We start from the raw sequence: 22,956 nt of genomic DNA, 5'->3' as shown, positions 1-22,956 counted from the left end.
ACTGAATGTCTCTCTTTTATGGGACTACAAGTTCTAGCAAGCTTATCGAGTATGGTCCAAAATTAGAGTAATATGGCAGCTAGTTTCCCTATAAATCTTATTTTGCACCTGCAGTTGTGCTCATAAGTTTACATACCTTGGCCGAATTTATGATTTCTTGGGCATTTTTTTTTTTTTTAAATATGAATGATCACTAGGGATGAGCTCCGGCGTGTTTGCACACTCCATGTGCAGAGCCCGCCAGGAAGTCGGCACGGCGCGGCACTAATCACAGGCAGGGAGACATTGTCCCGATGCTCGGCTGCAGAGATTGGGAAATGTCTCACTGCCGGTGATTAGCGCAGTGCCGTGCCGACTTCCTAGCGGGCTCTGCACATGGAGTGTGCGAACACGCTGGAGCTCATCCCTAATGATCACACAAAAACTTTTTTCACATGGTTAGTGTTTGGCTGAAGGCATTTATTATCAATCAACTGAGTTTACGCTTTTTAAATCATAATGGCAACAGAAACTACCCAAATGGCCCTGATCAAAAGTTCACATACCCCAGTTCTTAATACCGTGTATTGCCCCCTTTAACATCAATGACAGCTTGAAGTCTTTTGTGGTATTTGTGGATGAGGTTCTTTATCTTCTTAGATGGTAAAGCTGCCCATTCCTCTTGGCAAAAAGAGCCTCCAGTTCCTGTAAATTCTTGGGCTGTCTCGCATGAACTGCATATTTGAGATCTCCCCAGAGTGGCTCAATGATATTGAGGTCAGGGGGCTGAGATAGCCACTCCAAAACCTTTACTTTAATCTGCTGTAGCCAATGACAGGTCGACTTGGCCTTGTGTTTTGGATCATTGTCATGTTGGAATGTCCAAGTACCTCCCATGCGCAGCTTCCTGGCTGATGAATGCAAGTGTTCAAGTATTTTTTGATAACATACTGCATTCATCTTGCCAACCATTTTGACCAAATTTCCTGTGCCTTTGTAGCTCACACATCCCCAAAACATCAGCGATCCACCTTTGTACCTTTCATCATAGGCCTTGTTGACGCCTCTCCAAATGTAGCATTTATGGTTGTGACCAAAATGCTTAATTTTGGTCTTATCACTCCAAATGACTTTGTGCCAGAAGGTTTAAGGCTTGTCTCTGTGCTGTTTGGCATATTGTAAGTGGGGTACTTTGTGGCATTTGCGTAGTAATGGCTTTCTTCTGGCGACTTGAATATGAAGCCCATCTTTCTTCAAGTGCCTCTGTATTGTGCATCTTGAAACATCCACACCACATGTTTTCATGAGAGTCCTATATTTTCACCTGAAGTTATTTGTGGGTTTTTCTTTGCATCCCGAACAATTTTCCTGGCAGTTGTGGCTGAAATTTTAGTTGGTCTACCTAACCGTGGTTTGGTTTCAACAGAACCCCTCATTTTCCACTTCTTGATTAGCGTTTTAACACTGCTAATTGAATTCCTTGGATATCTTTTTAGATCTCTTTCCTGTTTTATACAGTTCAACTACCTTTTCCTGCAGATCCTTTGACAATTCTTTTGCCTTCACCATGACTCAGAATTCAGAAACCTCAGTGCAGCACTGTATGAAAGATGCAAGGGTCTGTCAGGAGTTCAGAAACTCATTGACATTTTATACACACTAATTACAAGCAAACAGATCACAGGTGAGGAGGGTTACTTTTAATAGCCATTTAAACCCCTTTGTGTCAACTTGTGTGCATTTTATCAGGCCAAAATCACCAGGGTATGTGAACTTTTAATCAGGGTAATATGGGTAGTTCCTGTTGCCATTATGATTTAAAAAGAGAAAAGTTGATTGATAATAAATGGCTTTAGCCAAACACTAACCATGCGTCAAAGAAATGTTTGTGTTATTTAAATTCTCTGAAACATGGCCAAGAAATAATAAATTCTGCTAGGGTATGTAAACTTATGAGCAAAACTGTATATTTTGAAGGTACCTATTGTACCAACAACCAGGTTTAAGGACATGATGTGATTTTAATTTGGACACTTTCAGGTCTGGTCTGTTGTCACGCGTCAGGATCTGTCCTAGCAATATAAAGTTTGTTTTCCTGTTTTCAGACACTTCATGTATCTGTAAATTGCATATCTTGGTATAAAGTACAGGACACAGAAATGGATTCTTAGACCTAACTTTTATGGCAGTACCATAAGGCGATCGAACACGCCCCCTAGGCCCCCAAAAAAGTACCACGTTCGTGTTAGCAACCAATAAAGTAATCACAGAAGAGATGGGAGGGGCATGCGTCATACTAGACTCCAGGATATAGAATTTACATGTATACCAAAATTCCTCTTATCTACTATATAGTACAGGATCCAATTATTGATTCATAGACATTGCCCCCAATAATTAATCAAGGGCTGGGCAAAAATACAGCCAAACAGCAATAGGCCAACAGGAAAATACAAGAGATGTCATGGAAAAAAGGAGGAAATCAGCTTCCAAGCTATCCTGTCACCAAGTGTAAGGAGGAATAATTTAAGGTAAAAGTACCACTGCTGGTGGCAACAGAAGATGGAAAATCCGTGTTTATGAGGTTCCCCCAGAAGTATGGCTACAAGGTCTTAGCAAGTTAGTCTTCAGCAGGGCTTTTTTTCAGGGGGAACTTGGGGGAACTCAGTTCCACCACCTTTGGCTCAGACCCTTTGGTGCCTTCTCACCACAATCACTTGTAAACACAGAAGTCTGGTTTCTGTGTTTACAAGTGACAGCTCTGCACTCTGTGTGTAACCCCCCCTGAACTCTGCACTCTGTATGTAATGCAATCATGGTATTTAATGCCCCTTTAAGACCCTTCTACTGTTTGTGAAATTTGAATGGGGTCGTGGTTGAGTTCCTGCACCTATTTTTTGAGAAAAAAAGCTCTGGTCTTCAGTAGAAAATTGCACAGCATGGGATAGAGAGAAGATGTAATAGAGAGAAAATTGCACAGCATGGGATAGAGAGAAGATGTAAAGGGTCGACCAGAACCTACAGGGTTTTAATTGAAATGCCGTAAGCAGGGCCAAGCAAAGGGTGTACAGAATGAAGGACAAGTAGAGAACTCAGGATACGATCTCAGGGGGTATCGAGCACATGGCATGAAAAGTACTAACATAGGAAATATCCATGAAATAAGGATATCAGGAATTCATCTAGCAAGGCTGTCATGCATTCATCGCCTAAGAAGGAAAGTTGAGCAAGGAATGCAAGTGCCAAAGCTCCTACACCTACACACTGCAGATGGCAACCTTTAACAATACAAAATTGGCTATGAATTTATGTGGCACCAAGGTCACCACCCATGGAAAGAAAAACGAGAATAGGCAGCCTGGCCCAGAAATTAGTTGAAGATTTGCAGCTGTGAAAGGGGTAGGGAAGGGTGCATCGGGGCTCAGGACAAAGCCTGGAGGCTGAAGCCAGGAATCACATGCTATGGCAAAATGAAGTAGCAAAGACTAAGTTGTGGAACTAACCTTCAAAAAGTACAGTGGATAAAGAACCAGGAAAAAGATTAATAAACTACCCCCCTGAGCTGCCTCAAAAGTGAGACTCCACATATGAGAAAAAAAGGCAATTTAACAGTCCCGATAAAAAGGCTACAACATTTTTTACGCCATATAATTCTATGCATGTACATTCTGGAGATCTTACGGATCACATTTTTCATGGCATCTACACAGAACAGTAGGGACATGGGCAAGAGCTGTAACTGTGAATAAAGCTTAGGAATAACTAGGCCAGGAGAAAGTTTATCATAGATTCCTCCAGCCCAGGTAGCCATAGTTTGAGAGGCCACTAGGGTGACAATGGCCAGCTGTAGGGCACAGGTCCTTTCAGCACAAAGGAGGATTTCAAGAGTCTCCAAACATCTATACACTGGATTTTTAAAGGAGAATGTACCCGCAATAAATATGGTAGTTTTAGCATTCAGCGCAAGAATATCCAGGTCCAAGGTTGGGGACAGAACATTTTATGTTAAGCATTATGTTCTGCATTCATAAGTTACAAGACTTTGAAGTTGTAAGATGGGGGGGAAATAACTGGATTGGCCAATCATTGTACAATGCCCAACTCACCAATCCAGAGTAGGAAAGTGCTTTCTACAGAGGGCCCTCTTTTTAGTGTATTTGTGAACATACTGAATTTGTGCGGCACTAGGCTTAACTATCCAAAGTCTAGTATGCAACGCCTTGATTAATGGGTCCACAGTAGCCAACAAATGGTAAGAGGATAACAAAGTAACTTCAATATACTGTGGTGGTTTAAACTCTTAAACTGCCTCTGCTGAAATGTCTACACCCCCCTTGGTTTCTGCCACAGTGTGTCAGGCAGTTCTGGCTTTAATAAAATAGAAAAAACTACGCCAGCAATGAGTCCAAAAAGGTCAACACCAGACAAAAGGTAAATGAGGGATGAATGTCATCCAAAATATGTCCTAAACCCTATGCATCTGCTGGTTACAGATTCATAGTGTTTGGGACATATTTTGGATGACATTCATCCCTCATTCACCTTTTGTCTGGTTTTGATCTTTTTGTACTCATTGCTGGCGTAGTTTTTTCTGTTTTATTGTGTTTATCCCACCTAAACTGCAGCCTTTTTTTACATTTTGAATTCCTTCATGGGTAGCGCAGTTTATTATTACATACAGTTCTGGTTTAAGCCCAAGTTGGGAGGATCAAGGGAACTACTATTAACTTGAGAGGAACTTAGATTTTTTTCTGTGTGTTCCTACTCACAAGTGCCTATAATCTTCCATTACTAGGTGAGGGTCATTACCTGTGAGACACTTTTGGAATGGACATGGATTAAGGGGGTTCAGTATGTCCAGTATGATGGAGGCAACCCAGGTGCTGGCTATGTCTCTGTGGAATTCCAGTCAGAAGTGTACAGACAAGAGTCCTATAAGCACTAGGTTACTAAAGAACTTTCCACTTGAGTGGTGGAAAAGGAGCACCAAATTAGAATAGGTAAATGCTATAACTTCTTTAATCATTAGGCCAAACAGTGTGACAAAATACCAAGAGCGCAAGTCTCCACAAACTTGTGCCTATGAACTGCATGGGAGCGCAGCAGCACTGTGGTATGTCTTGTAGAACAAGGATGCAGTGTATACTTATAGAACCATCAAGACATGAACCTGTATCTACAGTGCCTTGAAAAAGTATTCCTACCCCTTGACATTTTCCACATTTTGTCATGTCACAACCAAAAATGTAATTGTATTTTATGTGATAGACCAACACAAAGTGGCACATAATTGTGAAGTGTAAGAAAAAAAAAAAAATGTTTCAAATAAATATCTGAAAAGTGTGGCGTGCATCTGTATTCAGCCCCCTTTACTGCGATACCCCCAACTAAAATCTAGTGGAACAAATTGCCTTCAGATTTCACCTAAAAAGTCCACCTGTGTGTAATTTAATCTCAGTATAAATACAGCTGTTCTTTGAAGCCCTCAGAAGTTTGTTAGAGAACCTTAATGAACAAACAGCATCATGAAGGCCAAGGAACAGGCAGGTCAGGAAAAAGGTTGTGAAGAGATTTAAAGCAGGGTTAGGTTATAAAAAATATATCCCAAGCTTTAAACATTTCATGGAGCACTGTTCAATCCATCAATCGAAAATGGAAAGACTATGGAAAAACTGCAAACCTACCAAGACACGGCCGTCCACCTAAACGAACATGCCGAGCAAAGAGGCCCATGGAGGAGCTGCTGAAATTCACAGCTCAGGTTGAAGAATCTGTCCACAGGACACCTATTAGTCATGCACTCCACAAATCTGTTTTTTTTATGGAAGAGTGGCAAGAAGAAAGTCATTGTTGAAAGAAAGCCATAAGTCGTTGCGTTGGCAGTTTGTGAGAAGCCAAGTGGGGCACACAGCAAACGTGGAAGAAGGTGCTCTGGTCAGATGAGACCACAATTAAACTTTTTGGCCTAAAAGCAAAACTATGTGTATAAACAAAAAAGTCAGTGCTGCTACCCATTCATCACATAGAAAGAAAGGTTCCCGGGTGCTCGATCCACAGTCGTTGGCTGAGCAGAGTAATGAAGAAAAGATAATCCGCTCTCCGGTCATTGCTCTTAAAAATAAAACTCTATATGTGCCGGAAAACTAACATGGCACATCACCCTGAACACACCATCCCACCTCAGCAGGGACTGGGAAGAGGAGAAGATGGATGGAGCCAAATACAGGGCATTCCTAGAAGAAAACCTGTTAGAGGTTGCAAAAGACTGGAGACTGGCGCAGAGGTTCACCTTCCAGCAGGAAAACGACCCTAAACATACAGCCAGAGCTACAATGAAATAGTTTAGATCAAAGAATATTCATATCTTAGAATGGCCCAGTCAAAGTCCAGACCCAAGTCCAATTGTGAATCTGTGGCAAGACTTGAAAATTGCTGTTCACAGACTCGCTCTATACAATCTGACAGAGCTTGAGCTATTTTGCAAAAAGAATAGGCAAAAATTTCACTCTAGATGTACAAAGCTGATAGACACATACCGAAAAAGACTCGCAGCTGTAATTACAGTGAAAGTTGATTCTACAAAGTATTGACTCAATGGGGCTGAATACAAATGCACGCCACACTTTACATGATTTGCAAAAAGTTTTGAAAAACATTTATCATTTTCCTTCCACTTCACAATTATGTGCCACTTCGCGTTGGTCTATCACAAATACATTTACTTTTTTGTTTCTAACAAAATTTGGAAAATGTCAAGGGGTTTGAATACTTTTTCAAGGTACTGTATAAGGAAAAAAAAAAAAAAAAAAGGGGAATTTTTGAAAAACAAAATAGGAAATTCTTCTCCAAAAGAAGGCATCCATGACCTAAATACACTACCAAAACAGAGCCTCAAAAGGAGCTATATGGGACACTAGGGGATAAACCCAGCAAAGCTTTTTGTCAGTGTCCAATCGCCCGAAGGTAGCGGCACAACACCCATGCTCTATAAATTCATTCCTGTACTGTACAATAAAGATATAGTGTTTACCAGTGGGCTCCGGCTGACTGATAATTAGGCAGATTATAGGGATCCAGCAGTAACTATATATTATTGTTTATTAGTCTATTTGAAAAAAATATTGTATCATTACATTTAATGGGCATCAGTGGTTAGTCTACACATTGGGCTTTATTATTTTATTTTCATGTTAAGGATTCCTGGACAAATCAATATTACCGTCTCGCCCGGAAGAGGTTTCAACTGTCTATCTGTGGCAGCCATCTTAGCATCCTGCAGCTCATTCTTTAGAGTCTGAACAGCATTCAAGGCCGAATCAATTTCCATAGGTCCACAAGCTTCATGGGCCTGTAAAACATAACATGGTTCCACTAAAAGAAGCAAACAAAGGGCAAAGGACTTTTGATAACTATGCCACCATCCAGATATCTTACCTTCTGAGCCGCTGTACGTAGCTCAGCCAAGCTTGTTGCCAGATTTTTCGCACACTGACCCAACTGCATGGCTGCTGCCTGATCAGTCACTGTGGGCACTGCAGCTTTGGCAGAAGCCACCATTTTACTGCCAGGCTGTATTAAAAATAAGAAAAGGAGAAAATAAGTGAATTATGGTCCGCTTAAATTTGTAATCTGTGAGATGATTTGTTAAACGATACAACATCCAAAATGACTGACATTTGTAATGTGAGAAATAAGCCCTTTCATAAATCCTTAAAATGATCATATAGTTCAAACCCCAATTTGCACTATAGTAGCTTTAACCACTTGCTTACTGGGCACATAAACCCCCTTCGTTCCCAGGCGAAATCTCAGCGTCCGGCACTGCGTCGCTTTAACTGACAATTGCACGGTCGTGCGACGTGGGTCCCAAACAAAATTGGCGTCCTTTTTTCCCCACAAATAGAGCTTTCTTTTGGTGGTATTTGATCACCTCTGCGGTTTTTATTTTTTGCGCTATAAACAAAAAAAGAGCGACAATTTAAAAAAAATATATATTTTTTTTTACTTGTTGCTATAATAAATATCCCAATTTTTTTTTTTAAAAACTATTTTTTTTCTCAGTTAAGGCCGATACGTATTTTTCGACGTATTTTTGTAAAAAAAAAAAAAAAATCGCAATAAGCGACTGGTTTGCGCAAAAGTTATAGCGCCTACAAAATGGGGAACAGAATTATGATTTTTTTTATTATTTTTTTTTTTACTAGTAATGGCGGCGATCTGCGATTTTTATTGGGACTGGGATATTGCGGCGGACGTATCGGACACTTTTGACACAAATTTGGCGCCATTCACATTTATACAGCGATCAGTGCTATAAAAATGCACGAATTACTGTATAAATGTGACTGGCAGTGAAGGGGTTAACACTAGGGGGTGAGGAAGGGGTTAACTGTGTAGCCTGGGTGTGTTATAACTGTGTGGGGGGAGGGGGGTGACTGGGGGAGGTGACCGATGCTGTGTCTCTATGTACAAGAGACACAGATCGGTCTCCTCTCTCCCTGACAGGACGTGGAGCTCTGTGTTTACACACAGAGCTCCACGTCCCTGCTGTCACCTGCCGTGTCACCGACGATCGCGTGTACCCGGCGGACATCGCGGCCGCCAGGTACACGCATCGGGTCTTCGGCGATGCGCCGGGACAGTTTTTACCCGCCGCGCGCCACCCAGTGGCGCGCGCGGGTAATGCACATAAAAGGCCGTGTTTAAACGGCCACTTGGCACTTGAGAGCCGCGCTGCGGACGTATTTTGTCTATAGCGCGGATCTCAAGTGGTTAAGCAAAAAAAAAAAAAGACCACCAGCGAACTTTGAAGTGTGCTAAGCTTTGTTCAGTCATTCTGTTTGATACAGCTTTGTGGAAAGCTGAAGGCATATCAAACTGAAGGGAAAAGTGGAGTATGGGGAGGATTTATCAAAGCTGAAACAGACAGAATACAGAGCAGTTGTGCATGGCAACCAGTTTCTATTTTTCATTTCCGCAGCTCAGCAAGCTGAAGATAAAAGATGATTGGTAGCCACGCACAAGTTTTGATAAATTCCCCCAGTGTGTTTATAGCAAGGATAGACATTTTCATTTTAAAGGCATCACTGTAACATTTACCTGAAACATAGAGTCGGATAACACATTTTTAACAGTTTCAATGGTTGTATTGTATATACAGATTCGTAAAGTCATGCTTTAGTAAAGTGGTAGAGAATTGCATTATGTTCATGTTCTTATAGAAAATATATTAATGCAACATTTAAAAAAAAAAAAAAAAACAACAGGACATATACCTGTAGAAATTCTAATAGAGTCATTATTTTAAGTTGAATTTATAAGTCTGGGAAAAAAAGAAGCATAAAACATTTGGCAAAAAGCCAAGTTTCCCAACATCTCTTATGTCCACCTAACAGCCTACTTGATTTTTTGTAATAGTCCTAATTTTCTAAGGTTTTCTAAATAGTAATTTTTCTAACTGTGGGACATTAGCCTCCAGGATTTGCTGATACTTAGTAGTGTCCATCATTTACTCTTAAGGTGGGTATATACAGGACTGAAACTGCCTGGTTCAGCAGGAACCAGACACATTTTGGCCCTGTGTACAGCTTCTGTCGAACGGTCCTGCTGTAAAACCAGCATTGGGGGGGCTTTTCCCAGATAAAGAGATACTTACACAGCATTTCCACTGTGCCACTGGATGCCGCACAACCTCAATACATAACACATCCAATCCATATGCTAAAATGTTCGCAAGGAGTAGTTTTCTTTAAATTCTTTTTTCCTATAAATGTAGCCACTAAAGTTCTATTGTTGCTTTCTCAGACTGCAGCACGTGTTCTTAAATAGCCTCTGCTTTATCAAAGTGTTTGTTGCACCCTAGAGACTTATTTTAATGATGCTTTACTAAATATAAAAATTGTGCCAGCAACAATGCATGCAATTTTGTTTGAGATTGTTTTTCCTCCTGATATTGACTTGACTTTGATAGCTCTCCTTAGGGACCCATTTACATCTATGCATTTTGGCACATTGTGGATGCAGTGCGATAGAAAAGTCCTGCTTGCTGCACCAAGTTACATATTTCATGACAACATATGTAAAATGCACAGACAGACAACGCAACACACTCATTAACACACGGACGTGAATGAGGGCTTAGCCCACATCTGTAATGATATTCCAAATATTGTAAATTGTAAGCAGGAAACGTTTCATGGGTAACTCAGCTTTCATGGGAACAAATAGCAAAATAAAAAACATAATAATATACAAGTGTGAGTTCCGCAAAAAAATAATTATAAATTAAAAGGCAGCAGCTACAAATACTGCAGCTGCTGACTTTTAATAATATAAGGAAACTTACCTGTCCAGGGCGCCCGCGATTTCCTCATGGCCACTTCTTTGCCTTACTTCCTCATAAAAATAAATCCATGCTGACTATTGCTTTTAATATGAATGGTGCCCATGATTGCAGTGGGGAGTAGCCATCATACATGTTTGCACATAATAACTATCCAGTAAATGTATTCTTCAATAGCCACACAGGATAAAATTTGCACCTATCCCCTTTACAAATCAAGACACAACCTTATAAATGTAGTAGCAACATCATCATCACTGTACATAGCCTTTGTAAAGAACAGAGCTGTGGGATGGACCCAGCAGGCTCAAACTCACTGTTAAGCTGTCTGCAGAAAACTAAAGCAAATAACCCTGTACAAGATGAGCGAGCAGTAGAGACTGGTCTTTATTAAAGGAAGTTCCTACACAGAAGTCAAGTTTTACACTAAATTACTGCACAAACCTAGAATACACAAAGCATGCCAAGTCTAAAGAAAGAATACGCTCTTTGCTTACCCAAGATAAAAAAAAAAGGGGGGGGTGGGTTTAGGGGCGCATGGCACACGCTGTGCCGCCGAGAGAAGACAGTGATTATCGCTAATCGGAATGGCAATGGTTTGAATCTCAGCCAGTTTCTGCTGAAATTTGATGTTGGGGGGAAAGTGTCTGTACCAAGGATTCTATATGAGATGGGGGAAGGGATGAAGGGGGAGGGCATCTGTACAGCGGATTCTGTAAGGAGTGGGGGAAAGTGTCTGTACTGAGATTTATGTATGGGATTGGGGGGGATGATTGGGAATGGGGTGTCTGTATTGAGGATTCAGAATGGAATGAGAAAAAGCATATTAAAACTGGAACACCAGAACACAAACAATGTTAAAATGATATCTGTGGTTGTGTAATCCATTAGCCCTGTTTTGCACTAACGCAATGCAGGAAATGCATAAGATCCGCTGCATTTCCCCACATTGCAATGCACTGCATAGCAACCCTGAAACGCAGTGGGCGATTGCCACCCATACAATGCGATTCAGGTGCATGGGTGGGGGGTAGGAGGAGGTCCTGCCCCATTTTACTGCAGATGCAATGTGATTTGAGCCATGCAAAATGTATGTCTCAATTCGCACGGCAGACATGGCATGTGATGTACACAGGAATGTGGTGCGATTCCTATGCGAATCACATGCGCTGTCTGCAATGCACAAGTGTGAAGCCAGGCTTAAGAGCAATCATGAGAAAACCTAGTTGAAATTATATTGTGTGTCCTCATTCATGGTTACAAATCTCATGTTTGCTGAAAATCAACTTAAAACATTAAAAAGACTTGATTAAAAACAAACTGTATGGTGATAACCAGAAGAGAGGAACGTGAACAGAAGTTTAGAGGAGGTTGTTATAACAGATAGCAGCAAAGAAAAAAAAGGGAAAGGTGAAAGTACTGTGGTTTGGACACATCAACATTACGTATACACCTAAAGAAGTGACAGGGAAAGTTAAACCAGGAGTCAGAATTCATTTAATATAGATTCACTTATATCTATGACATATCCAAAGACATGCTGGTAGGTTAATTGGCTTCTGTCTAAAATTGGCCCTAGTATATGAATGTAAGTTAGGGACCTTAGATTGTAAGCTCCTTGAGGGTAGGGACCGATGTGAATGTACAATGTATATGCAAAGCGCTGCGTAAATTGACAGCGCTATACAAGTACCTAAATAATAATAATATCTCAAGGACTGAGCAAAATAACATTATCTGTATATACACTGAACAGTACAAGGGGGTGCCTTCCATGGACTGGAGACATTTTCTGTGTGTTCCTGTCAGCATATTGTATTCAGACCACAATAACCCTTTGCTGTAAGAAAAACTGTACATTTTCATAGGCTGCAGTGAAAACAACATTGTGGACAATATCTTCTCTCACCTGCAGAAAGTTCTGGCTGGACACAATGAGAGCTAGCTGGGCGCTGAGATCTTCAGCCTGTGCCTGGCTTCCCCGTATTCCTTGAACCAGCTGAGGAATGTTGTCAGCAACAATCTGCAGAATCAGTCAATTAAAATGGTTTATCAGGGCATTTAAATGACTAAGTATAATGTAAATAATGCAAATGTCAGCATGTTTTTTTCCATGAAGAAGCGGTCTATCACCTAAAAAACACTGAAAAATAAAACAAAAAAACTGGTGTCTTGCAGCAGGGTAAGGTTAAAGGTGCAAGTCAAGGGGGCGTGTCAATTGACATTTTTCCAGTGTCTAATCACCTAAAGATTCCAGCCTAAAAACTGAGGATCTGTGAATATCCAGTGGGGTCCTGTACTGTACAATTAGTTGACACTTTAAGGGTAAGATCTGGTCTTAAGCATAACGTGGCTATCATTCTCTATGGAAAGGCCCAGTCAAAATAAAAAAAAATGCAGAGGGTGGCAGACGAAACCCAGGTCGGGTAAAGGAAATACAGATGTGTCTGCATTTGAGGACCGTAGTTTTACTATTGAATTTGAGGAAGGAACAAGGCTGTGATGCCAGATCTTCCTGGACTTTACTTATTTATTATGTATCAATACCTTCTCTTAAAGAGTTAGTTTACCTACACCAAAAAACTGCCTATACAAGTAAGGGCAGTCATTTTTGTAAGTACTTCCGAGCCGATGCAGCATTGTTTTTAATGCAGTGCCATCTGAGGGCCCGAAGATAACGGGCATTTAATATTGCATTTGGGCCTTGTCCTTTGCGCAGAGATTACTACAGATTCTCTGAAACTTTTGAGGGTATTATGTACACTAGATGATGATATATTAAAAAAAAAAAATGTATGCCCATCTTTACACTGAGACTTTCTATGGTGCTCTTTTATACACCATCATGTTACGGGCTGTTGCCAATTAACCAAATTAGTTGTGAAATGTTCTTCCAACTTTTCCTTGATAGTACCACTTAATTTGCCTGAATTTTGATTCCCTGTCCCAATCAATTTCAATTGATAATTTTTTTTCTTAAAATGGTACATTTTCTTAGTTTAAACATTTGATATGTTTTCTATTGTGAATAAAATATGGGTTTATGAGATTTGCAAACCATTACATTCTGTTTTTATGTAGATTTTACACAGCGGCCCAAATTTTGGGGAATTGGGATTGCATTTCCAAAGAGACAAAGTAGTTAAAAACAAAACTAAATTAAAAATAACTTCAAATACAGTTTATTACGCTTTTTTTTATTTTTTGTTTTTAAATCTGCACATAACATTTTTTGGGGGGGATTTTTTTAGATGAAAAATCACACTCCAGAACACAAGTTTACTTGTCAAGAAATAAGTGTTTCTCTGAGCCCAAATTACCTTGCAGCTTTGAACAAGTTGTTGATGGGCTGATACGTTCTTGTTGGAGACAGAAGCATTCTGTGAGGCTGCTATGGTCTGGGTAGCGGCAGCTGCAGCCTGTTTAGCAGCAGCCTGTAAACAGATAAAAGCGATTTCAACAAATGTAAACAAATTCAGCACTCACAGTAGAAATTAACATGCATGTTAACCCAAGAACAAATAATGTAATATAATGCATCATTAGTCCTTATATGTAATGACTCAATTTGTTCTTTTCACCATGTGATCCAACCAAAAGCACACTTTCTGTCTTTGGGTGACCATTCTTATTAAGCTGCATCGGTGGAGATGCACTGTATCACCCAGGGACAGGAAGAGTGTAAGCACTACAGAACATCTCACTCTCTCCTCATCTCCATAGCACAGGCAGAGGAGTCATGTAGTACACAGCGAGCTGGGAACAATGTTTACTGAGAACAGTCTGCAGAGACATAGCACAGGAAGTTATCAAGATATCTGTCCCGATCAACTTTTTTTGAATTTATCAGATTTAACAAAACACTAATACAGTTACATATTCAACAGACCAAAAAGAAACAAATAATAATCATTGTAAGGCATCCGATGAGAATGGTCCGACGGAGCGTTTTCATCGGTTCACCGCTGAAGCAGACCGATGGTCTGATGTGCGTACACACCATCAGTTGTGACCCAACTGATAGGGTCAGAACGCGGTGACGTAAAACACACGATGCGCTGAAAAAAACAAAGTTCTATGCTTCCAAGCATGCGTCGACTTGATTCTGAGCATGCGCGGGTTTTGAACCGATGCTTTTGTGTACTAACCATCGGTTTTGACCGATGGTCAGCCGTCCATCGGTTCGATTTAAAAGCAAGTTCTCTAATTTTTTGTCCGAAAGACAACAGACCAATGGGCCGTACACACGGTTGGTTTGGACCGATGAAACTGGACTTCAGGCCGTTTTCATCGGTTTGGACCGACCGTGTGTACGCGGCCTTAGAGTTTACATATACTTTAATATTATGATAGGAGTAACAGCATTAGTTATGCTAATAATTTTGAATGAGGACCGAAACATTCCTGTCCATTCTGGCACAATTGCCTAGAGTTCCTTTGGTCTTTAAGTGCCTTTTCTGTTTCTAATTTGATTATCTACCATGGATTGCAGGAAAGAAAATTGCTAGATTTCCCCATCAACACAGAAAATGTTGATAGAGGAATCCCTCCCACTGAGCCTTTGCTTTCTCCCAGCAGGGGAAGTCATGCCCGCCGGGAGAACACAGTGATTATTGCTAGCACATATAACAGCTGCTGCCAGTAATCGCATGTAAAATTTGGCAGGTTGGTTGTACCCAAGTTGATCGAACAATACATGGTTCGAATCTTGGCCGGTTCAGCAGGAATTCGAACCATCTATGGCTGGGTTAACCCATATGTCCAATGGATTTGTCCTGTTAAAGCTTGAAAGTGTTCAGACATTTTCACCTTTCTCTCACTATACACATAAGATCCTTCCTTTTTAAATGCTGGTGATTTAATAGTGGTTAATATACATTTCCTCACCTCTAGCCTGTTTACAATCTTCTTCTTAATGGCATTCTGGGCTGCTGCATTAGTAGCCACTCGAAGCCCCTCTGCTGCTTCTCTAAGCCGCTGTTGCTGATCTTCATTTTCAGGATTGGCTGCAGCTCCCTGAAATGAATGAGATTTGTCATGTCTGTAGCCAATCAAATTGTTTGGAAAATCCACTATATGCATTTTGACAAAATATGTACCTTTGCAGCTTCCACCATACGAGCTGTGGAGTCGGCCAGCAGCTTGGCAGCTGCGAGTAGTTTCTTGGAATTATCCATATCAAGCTCAGCCTCTGCATCTGATCTCATTGCATTCACAAGATCTGATGTAGCCTGGGCCAACACTCGGGCTTGCCGCACCATTTCTCCTGTAAATAAATGTAAAGAACATATTTAAACCTGCAGAGGCAAATAAAGCTTTGAAAGGGTTACAAAGCAAAAATAAATCATGTGTTATATAATGGAAACTAAATATAAACTAAAAATCTTAAAAAAAAAAAAAAATTAGCGTGTTGATGAATGGGGGAAAAAGAGCCAGGAAAGGCAAAATATAACCAAATTAAACTTCAGCTTATACACAGAAAAGACTTTTAATCATATCATGTTAAAGGCCCCACTAACCTGCATCACCCATAGAGCTGAAGATACTCTCTGTGACTGACATTATTGTATCTGTAGCCTGGTCATAACGTCCAATGGGTTCCCCGCGGCTAGCAAACTGGCGGACATGTTGCAGAAGGTCATTAAGTGCTTGGCTGACCACACTAGCAGCTGCACCGACTTGCTTCAGCAGCTCAACATCTTCAGTGGCTGACTGACACGCGTGTAAACAGTTATCTACCGATCGATCCACCAATTTTCCAGCCTCAATCAGCTGCTCCTGACACACAGGTGAACTAATAGTTGGGCTAACTACCTGCAATAGATAAGCACATGTAAGACGATGTTACAACACAGTTACTTGTGTAGCACAAATCTGAGAATCAAAAAAATGTTAAAATTAGAATTAATTGAAAAAAATATAAAATTATATATATAGTGCATTTTACTTTTGTAATCAAATGCCATCATCTGTAGAATCCACTATCAAGCTTACCTTCGCACAGGCCACCAGCTGGGATGTAGAGAGGGCACACTGTGTAGCAGCAGCAATCACTCTGTTCTGCAATCCTGTGTCTTCAGTCACCTGCGCTACATTCTTGGCCTTCAAGACTAGCATGGCAGCTGCATTTGCTACGGCTTTTGCCAGGCTCATTAACACATCCTAGGGCATATAATACAGTACAGGATGTTAACAAATGAAATGAAAGGGGCAGAAATAATCTGTGCCACCAATCCTTGGGTACCTGGAACCTCTCGTCTGCTTCATTTTCTCCAATCTGTCGCAATAGGTCTCCACTGGCTTGTCCAATACTGCCAGCTGCAGTAAGAACAGTCTGACGGGGCTGTGAAGGAAATAAAAACAAACATTAAATAGTCCACTGTTTACGCAAGTTCTTAATGCAGCTTACCACAGATAAATATGACACTATGTAGCAACATTCAACAGTGCAGTAAATGTTTGCATGGGTCTAGCATTCAAACATTTTAGAGGGGAAAATAATAATAATAATTATATACCGTATTTGCCGGCGTATAAGACAACCCCCTAATTATACAGTTTTTTTAAAGTTTTTTTGCCTGTACTCGCCGTATAAGACGACCCCCATTCCGATGCTTCATATTTCTTTCTTCTGGAGCCATATTATTTATTCTTGCTGGAGCCAATTACGGTGAGCGGTGTATTCTATTAATGAATACAAAGCCTGCTTGGATTGGCAGAAGCTGTAACATCATCAGCCCACGCCTCTCTGACTCTCAAAGCCAATCCGAGCAGGCTACTGTATGTAGGCACTTGGATTGGCAGAGGTTGTTACCCCAATCCGAGCAGGCTCTGTATTTGAATACATTGAATTTGAATACATCGCTTACCAGGATTGGCTAAGCGGTATATACTGTATGTAGCCAAAGCTACATACAGTATTACCACACATCCAGCAGGCATCCGAGCAGCTGACCCGGCGTATATATACATATACACACATATTTTTTTATCTATCTACCTAGAGACATATCTTGATATTCAAGTAAACATCCTCTTTAAAATAACCATTACCTTCCATTACTATTAATCTGTAGTCCTAGTACTGGGATTATATAACTGATTACAATAAACTGTAAAGAGACTAGTGAAGGATGACATCTGTTGGAGCCCTTTCACACTGGGGAGGGCGGGCGTTGTCAGTAAAAGTAAATAGTTTTAGCGGTGCTTTACCGTCACTAGCGGGGCGCGTTTAACCTCCGCTAGCGGCCAAATAAATGGTTAAAAGCACCCGGGTAGCGTCGCTGCCGAGGCGCTTTGGCAGCAGTGCCCATTCACCTCAATGGGCAGGAGTGGTGCAAAGATTGCTGCTTGCATGACATTTTTTAACATCCTGCCAGTGCAGCGCCCCAGTGTGAAAGCACTCTGGCTTTCACACTGGGACTGCAGGTAAGAAGTTTTTCATGCGCTTTACATGCGCTATTTTTAGCCCAAAAGCGCCTGAAAATGCCCCAGTGTGAAAGGGGTCTTAGATTTGTTGTAGATTAAGATAGATTAAGATATCTGTAAAAAGGTGTCCGTTTTCCATCACCAGGACAGTTTGCACATTGCTCTTCCTCTGCCCCACTACCCTAAACAAAATTGGTAGTGCTTACAGGAGGAGTATGAGCAGAGTGATCAAGTGTAGGGAAAAAAATGGACAAAAGAAACCTGGTGAGATTGTTACATCATGCCTGCATTTGGCTAGGTTCACACTGATGCAAATCTGATGTGATTTCACAATGTGATTTCTGTTGTGACAGGTGCAATTCTAATGCAAATGAATGCGATCTCTGAGGGGATTTGGCATAGATAAAATGGCAAAGATAAAATTCACACAGAGCCAGTACTAAACTCGTACAGGACCCTTTTTAACATTTCTAACTGGATCAGAATTGCACCGCATAGATGTGAATGACTTGTATAGCAAACAATGTTTTTTTTCACAGGACATGCAAATCTATGCCTTTCCGATCAGATCTAATCGGCATAGGATTTGCATCAGTGTGAACCGGGACTTAAAACTGTTAACAAATTTCCATTGGCTGCTTTACTGTTCTTTGCAAATACAGTGGTCATACACCGGTTATATGTTCCTTAGGCATGATCTATTACAGGGGTCTCCAAAGTTTTGAAACAAAGGGCCAGTTTACTGGCCTTCAGACTTTAGGAGGGCCGGATTGTGGCCAGTGGGGGGGTAGAACATGTCCCAGGTCCAGCATCAATGAGAATAAATATGGCCTCAGGGTTGATGGTCAGTAGGAGGAGGAGTAGTACTACCAATAGGGGAGGAATAGTATCCCATCATTGATATTAATGAAAGAAATAGTGACCCATTGTTGGTGTAAGTGTGAGGAGTCGTGCTTCATATTGTTGGGAGTAATAGTGTCCCAAGGGCCGGATAAAGCCTAGCAAAGGGCCACAGTTTGGAGACCCCTGAACTATTAGATCAGAAATATTTACAAATGACTGTGTAGCATATATGCAGCCCTGTAGGCACTTCATTGTTCTTATTAAAATGATCTGATTAAACAGATCAAATCAGAGGAAATTGTAAAGTTTGTCATGTGTCTGTGACAATCTGATTATATAAACCTATTTAGATTGATCAACAGCTAAAAAAAAACGTATGGAGGCCTACTTGTACAACTCACAAAATAGTTTTCTGTTTAGCTAGGCCCCTGTACTATATGGTAAACCTAAAGGGAGACTAAAATCATATTGTAATATTTCTGTCAGCAGTTTACCAAGATTTAGGTGTCAAGCAATCTGGCCATCATGTAACTATATTGGAGCTCACATTTGCAGGCTCTCAATTGCATCTGGGCTGTTTTTTTTTACCTATAGAAGCCAAAGTGAATGCTAAAGCAATATGAAGCAGCTTAAAGCATCAAAACAAAAGGCACTCAGAAGCAGAGACTACGTGCCACATAAAAATTTAGTTGTCAGTTTGAAACACATGTACATGAGCCATTACAGAGCAGTGTACTAAAATAATTGCAAAGTTAATAACTGGCGCAATACACATAGGTAACTACTACATGATTTCTGTTCAGCATATAGCAAGCATGTGTTATGAAAACAAACATTTTCACATGCGTAAATTAAAGCGGGGGTTCACCCTGTTAAAAAAAAGTTTTTTTTTATTAGACCATTAAATTCGGCATCGTAGCGCGAGCTACGGTATGCCGGTCTTACATTTTTTATGCCCGTACTCACTGTGCTATCGATGATTGAAGAATCCGGGGAATGGGCGTTCCTATGGTGAGAGAAGGTGATTGACGGCCGGCCCTGGCACGTCACGCTTCTCCGGAAATAGCCGAAATAGGCTTGGCTATTCACGGCGCCTGCGCATAGCCTGTGCGCAGGCGCCGTGAATAGCCGAGACCTACTCCGGCTGTCTTCGGGGAGCGTGACGTGCCAGAGCCGGCCGTCAATCATCCTCCCTCTCCATAGGCACGCCCATTCCCCGCGGGAGTCGGATTCTTCAATCATCGATAGCACAGTGAGTACGGGGATTAAAAATTTAAGACCGGCATACCGTAGCTCGCGCTACGATGCTGAATTTAATGGTCTAATGATGGAAAGGAGGGTGAACTACCGCTTTAAGGCTTATTTGCTGCCTCCTTAAATAAGCTGGCATAACCATGGAAATCCTGTGTTATTCTCATAGCTGTTGTCCCTATAAAAACCTTTCTACTCAGATTTATCAGTGTGGTTTTTGAAACATACGTCAGAAAATCAATTAATGCATAAAGTACGGACCTCTCCTGAAGATGGTTGCACAGCAGTAAGCAGATCTGAAACAGCCCCAGCCAGTGTCCTTGCCGCCCCGAGTAACTTTTCCCCACTTCCGACCTCATCCTCCATTAGAGCAGCCAACAACTTTACGCCCTTGGACATCTCCGTCAAATTAGAAGAAATTGTGGTGATTGCACAGCCCACTGCTGTATAATCAGTCTCAGCTGGATCCCCTAAAAACACAGAGCAAATCATTTAAGAACATTGTAAAAAGAAACATCACAAAATTCACATACAACGAAATAAAATAGGACTTTTTTACCAACCAAAAAATCCTTTTCCTGCAATCCATTGAGGGACACAGGAACTCTTAAGCCTCACAAACTCAGAGCAGTGGAACCCCGGTCCCTCAGTGGATTTCATGAAGAAAAAAAAAAATGTTACCAGTACAAAAATATTTTTTTTTCACATTGACGGAGGGACACAGAAGTCCTAAATGTTCAGAACATTCAAAAGCAGTCAAACTTAGTGGGCAACACAGCAAACAAATGCCAACAAGCCTTAAGCATCATACACACGATCAGACTTCCATCTGACTTCTTCATGGATTTTTGTCTGAAGGGCATTGACCATGAACTTGTTCTGCATACACACAGCACATTTTCAGCCAACATTCACCAAACAATGTGTTTTTTCAGCTCTTTCCCGTTTGGGCAACTTCTGCTATTGTAGTCTGATTTTTAGCATTGGTACTGAGCATGCGTGTTTGTACTTTGGATTTTAGTTGGACGGACTTTCGTACACACCATCGGATAAACCGACATAACAGATTTATTGCCCAACAATTGGTGAGCATGAACAGTCAACTTTTGGGAGTAAAGTTGGATCGTGCGTATGAGGCTTAAGAAATCAGAACTGGGAACTGCCTGAAGGGCCTTATGCCCAGATGAAGCCTGAACATTCATTGGGTAGAATTTAGAGAACATGTGAACAGAAAATAAAAAGGCAGTTTTGCAAATCTAAGGAACAGTAGCTGGATGCCAAAAAGCCCAAGAGGCACACACAGACCTAGTCAATCCTTAAAGCGGACCCCTTATATTAACCACCACCATCACATTCAGTCTCGATCAACAAGAAAAAGGAAGCTGCTCTCCATTAAAAGCATTCTTTTTTTTTGTTTTTTTTTTAAAGTGGAGGTTCACCCAAAAAGTAAATTTTTAACATTAGATTGAGGCTCGTTTTATCAAGGGGAATCGGGTGTTTTTTTTTTTAAATCGAAGCAGTACTTACCGTTTTAGAGAGAGATCTTCTCCGCCGCTTCCGGGTATGGGCTGCGGGACTGGGCGTTCCTATTTGATTGACAGGCTTCCGACGGTCGCATACATCGCGTCACGATTTTCCGAAAGTAGCCGAACGTCGGTGCGCAGGCGCCGTATAGAGCCTCACCGACTATCGGCTTCTTCGGCTACTCGTGGCGCGATGTATGCGACCGTCGGAAGCCTGTCAATCAAATAGGAACGCCCAGTCCCGAAGACCATACCCGGAAGCGGCGGAGAAGATCGCTCTCTACAATGGTAAGTACTGCTTCGATTTAAAAAAAAAACCACCAGATTCCCCTTGACAAAATGAGCATCAATCCAATGTTAAAAAAAAAAAAATTCGGGTGAACTCTCGCTTTAAGTATTCCATGCACAAGCTAGAGATCCACGCTGCACACAGGTGAGCCGGCTCCAACAGTATGATCTCCACACTGCAGGGTGCTCGCCCAGTCGCAGCTGAAGCAATAATGAAAGGAACGTCCGGATGGCTGCACACCAGATTCAAATACCTTTATTCACCAGGCTGTTCCACCTATCTCATGAATTCAAATGCATTTCATTTCATCCAGGGTGAATTTGTCAGCACCAGATGGTGTGAAATGCATTGGAACTCAAGGGGCAGGTGGATCAGATTGTGCATGGAATACTTCAATAAACATACACAAGGCTTTTAATGGAAAGCTGCTCCCTTTTTCTTGTTGCTTGAGAGTGGACTTTATGGAGCAGCCACAGCGCTGCATCCGGTGTTGGAGGAATGAGGGAGAGGTAAGCCTGTAGTAGGATTCAATACTTTTCAATGCACCACCATCCATGACATTAATAGAGTTTATTGGAGTTCTTATTACTGCCAAGTGATTAAATTTGATCGCTGTAATGGTCACTCTGCTCATATTTCTGCAGAATGCCATCTTGCACTGTAGGTCACAGGAAGTCACCCACCTTTCATTTGCATGCGATTTGTAATTTATTTAAAATACTTAAACACCGTTCACACTAGGGTGGGCGGGCTTTGACGGTAAAACACTGTTAGTTTTAGTGGAGCGCATTTAACCCCCGCTAGTGGCCAAATGCACCCAGCTAGCGCTGCTGCCGAAGCGCTTTGCATGTGCTTCGGCAGCAGTGCCCATTCATTTCAATGGGCAGGAGCGGTGAAGGAGCGGAGTTTACACCGCTTCTTCAAAGCTCCAATGCTGCTGCTTGCAGGACTTTTTTTTAGCGTCCTGCCAGCACAGCGTCCCAGCGTGAAAGCACTCTGGCTTTTACACTGGGAGTACAGGGGAGGGGTTTTTGTTAGTCCAAAAGCGCCTGAAAAACGCCTTGCCTCACAAGAGCCCCATTCATATAATGTTTAAAAGATATTTTTTTTTACTGCATTAGAGATGTGTGCTGAGAACATTACACTCACCGTCCACTTTATTAGGTACACCTTGCTAGTTACCGGGTTAGACCCCCTTTTGCCTCCAGAACTGCCTTAATTCAGTTGTTTAGGTGTTGCAGCAGCGTTTTTTTTGCTATACAACTAGAGTGTTTTTTACAGTTGAAAAAGCCTTCTTAAAA

The 22,956-nt window shown here is 41.4% G+C and overlaps 1 protein-coding gene across 3 annotated transcripts in view; it reads right to left on the bottom strand.

The window, feature by feature from the left end:
* The window catches only part of TLN2 (talin 2), a 289,294-nt gene that overhangs the window by 79,253 nt on the left and 187,085 nt on the right, over nt 1-22,956 (bottom strand). For all 3 annotated transcript variants that reach the window (XM_040343054.1, XM_040343056.1, XM_040343055.1), the window contains exons 17-26: nt 20,105-20,313; nt 16,566-16,664; nt 16,316-16,483; nt 15,841-16,135; nt 15,421-15,587; nt 15,209-15,337; nt 13,642-13,755; nt 12,231-12,344; nt 7,414-7,548; nt 7,199-7,327 (exon numbers count right to left, since the gene is read on the bottom strand). In XM_040343054.1, coding sequence (XP_040198988.1) covers nt 7,199-7,327; nt 7,414-7,548; nt 12,231-12,344; nt 13,642-13,755; nt 15,209-15,337; nt 15,421-15,587; nt 15,841-16,135; nt 16,316-16,483; nt 16,566-16,664; nt 20,105-20,313 — 1,559 coding nt within the window. The remainder of the gene's footprint in view (nt 1-7,198; nt 7,328-7,413; nt 7,549-12,230; nt 12,345-13,641; nt 13,756-15,208; nt 15,338-15,420; nt 15,588-15,840; nt 16,136-16,315; nt 16,484-16,565; nt 16,665-20,104; nt 20,314-22,956) is intronic.

The sequence above is a fragment of the Rana temporaria genome, chromosome 3 (assembly GCF_905171775.1).
Source record: "Rana temporaria chromosome 3, aRanTem1.1, whole genome shotgun sequence".
Classification (NCBI taxonomy): domain Eukaryota; kingdom Metazoa; phylum Chordata; class Amphibia; order Anura; family Ranidae; genus Rana; species Rana temporaria.
Note: the sequence above shows the minus strand (reverse complement) of the source record. Positions and strands in the feature narration are given on the sequence as shown.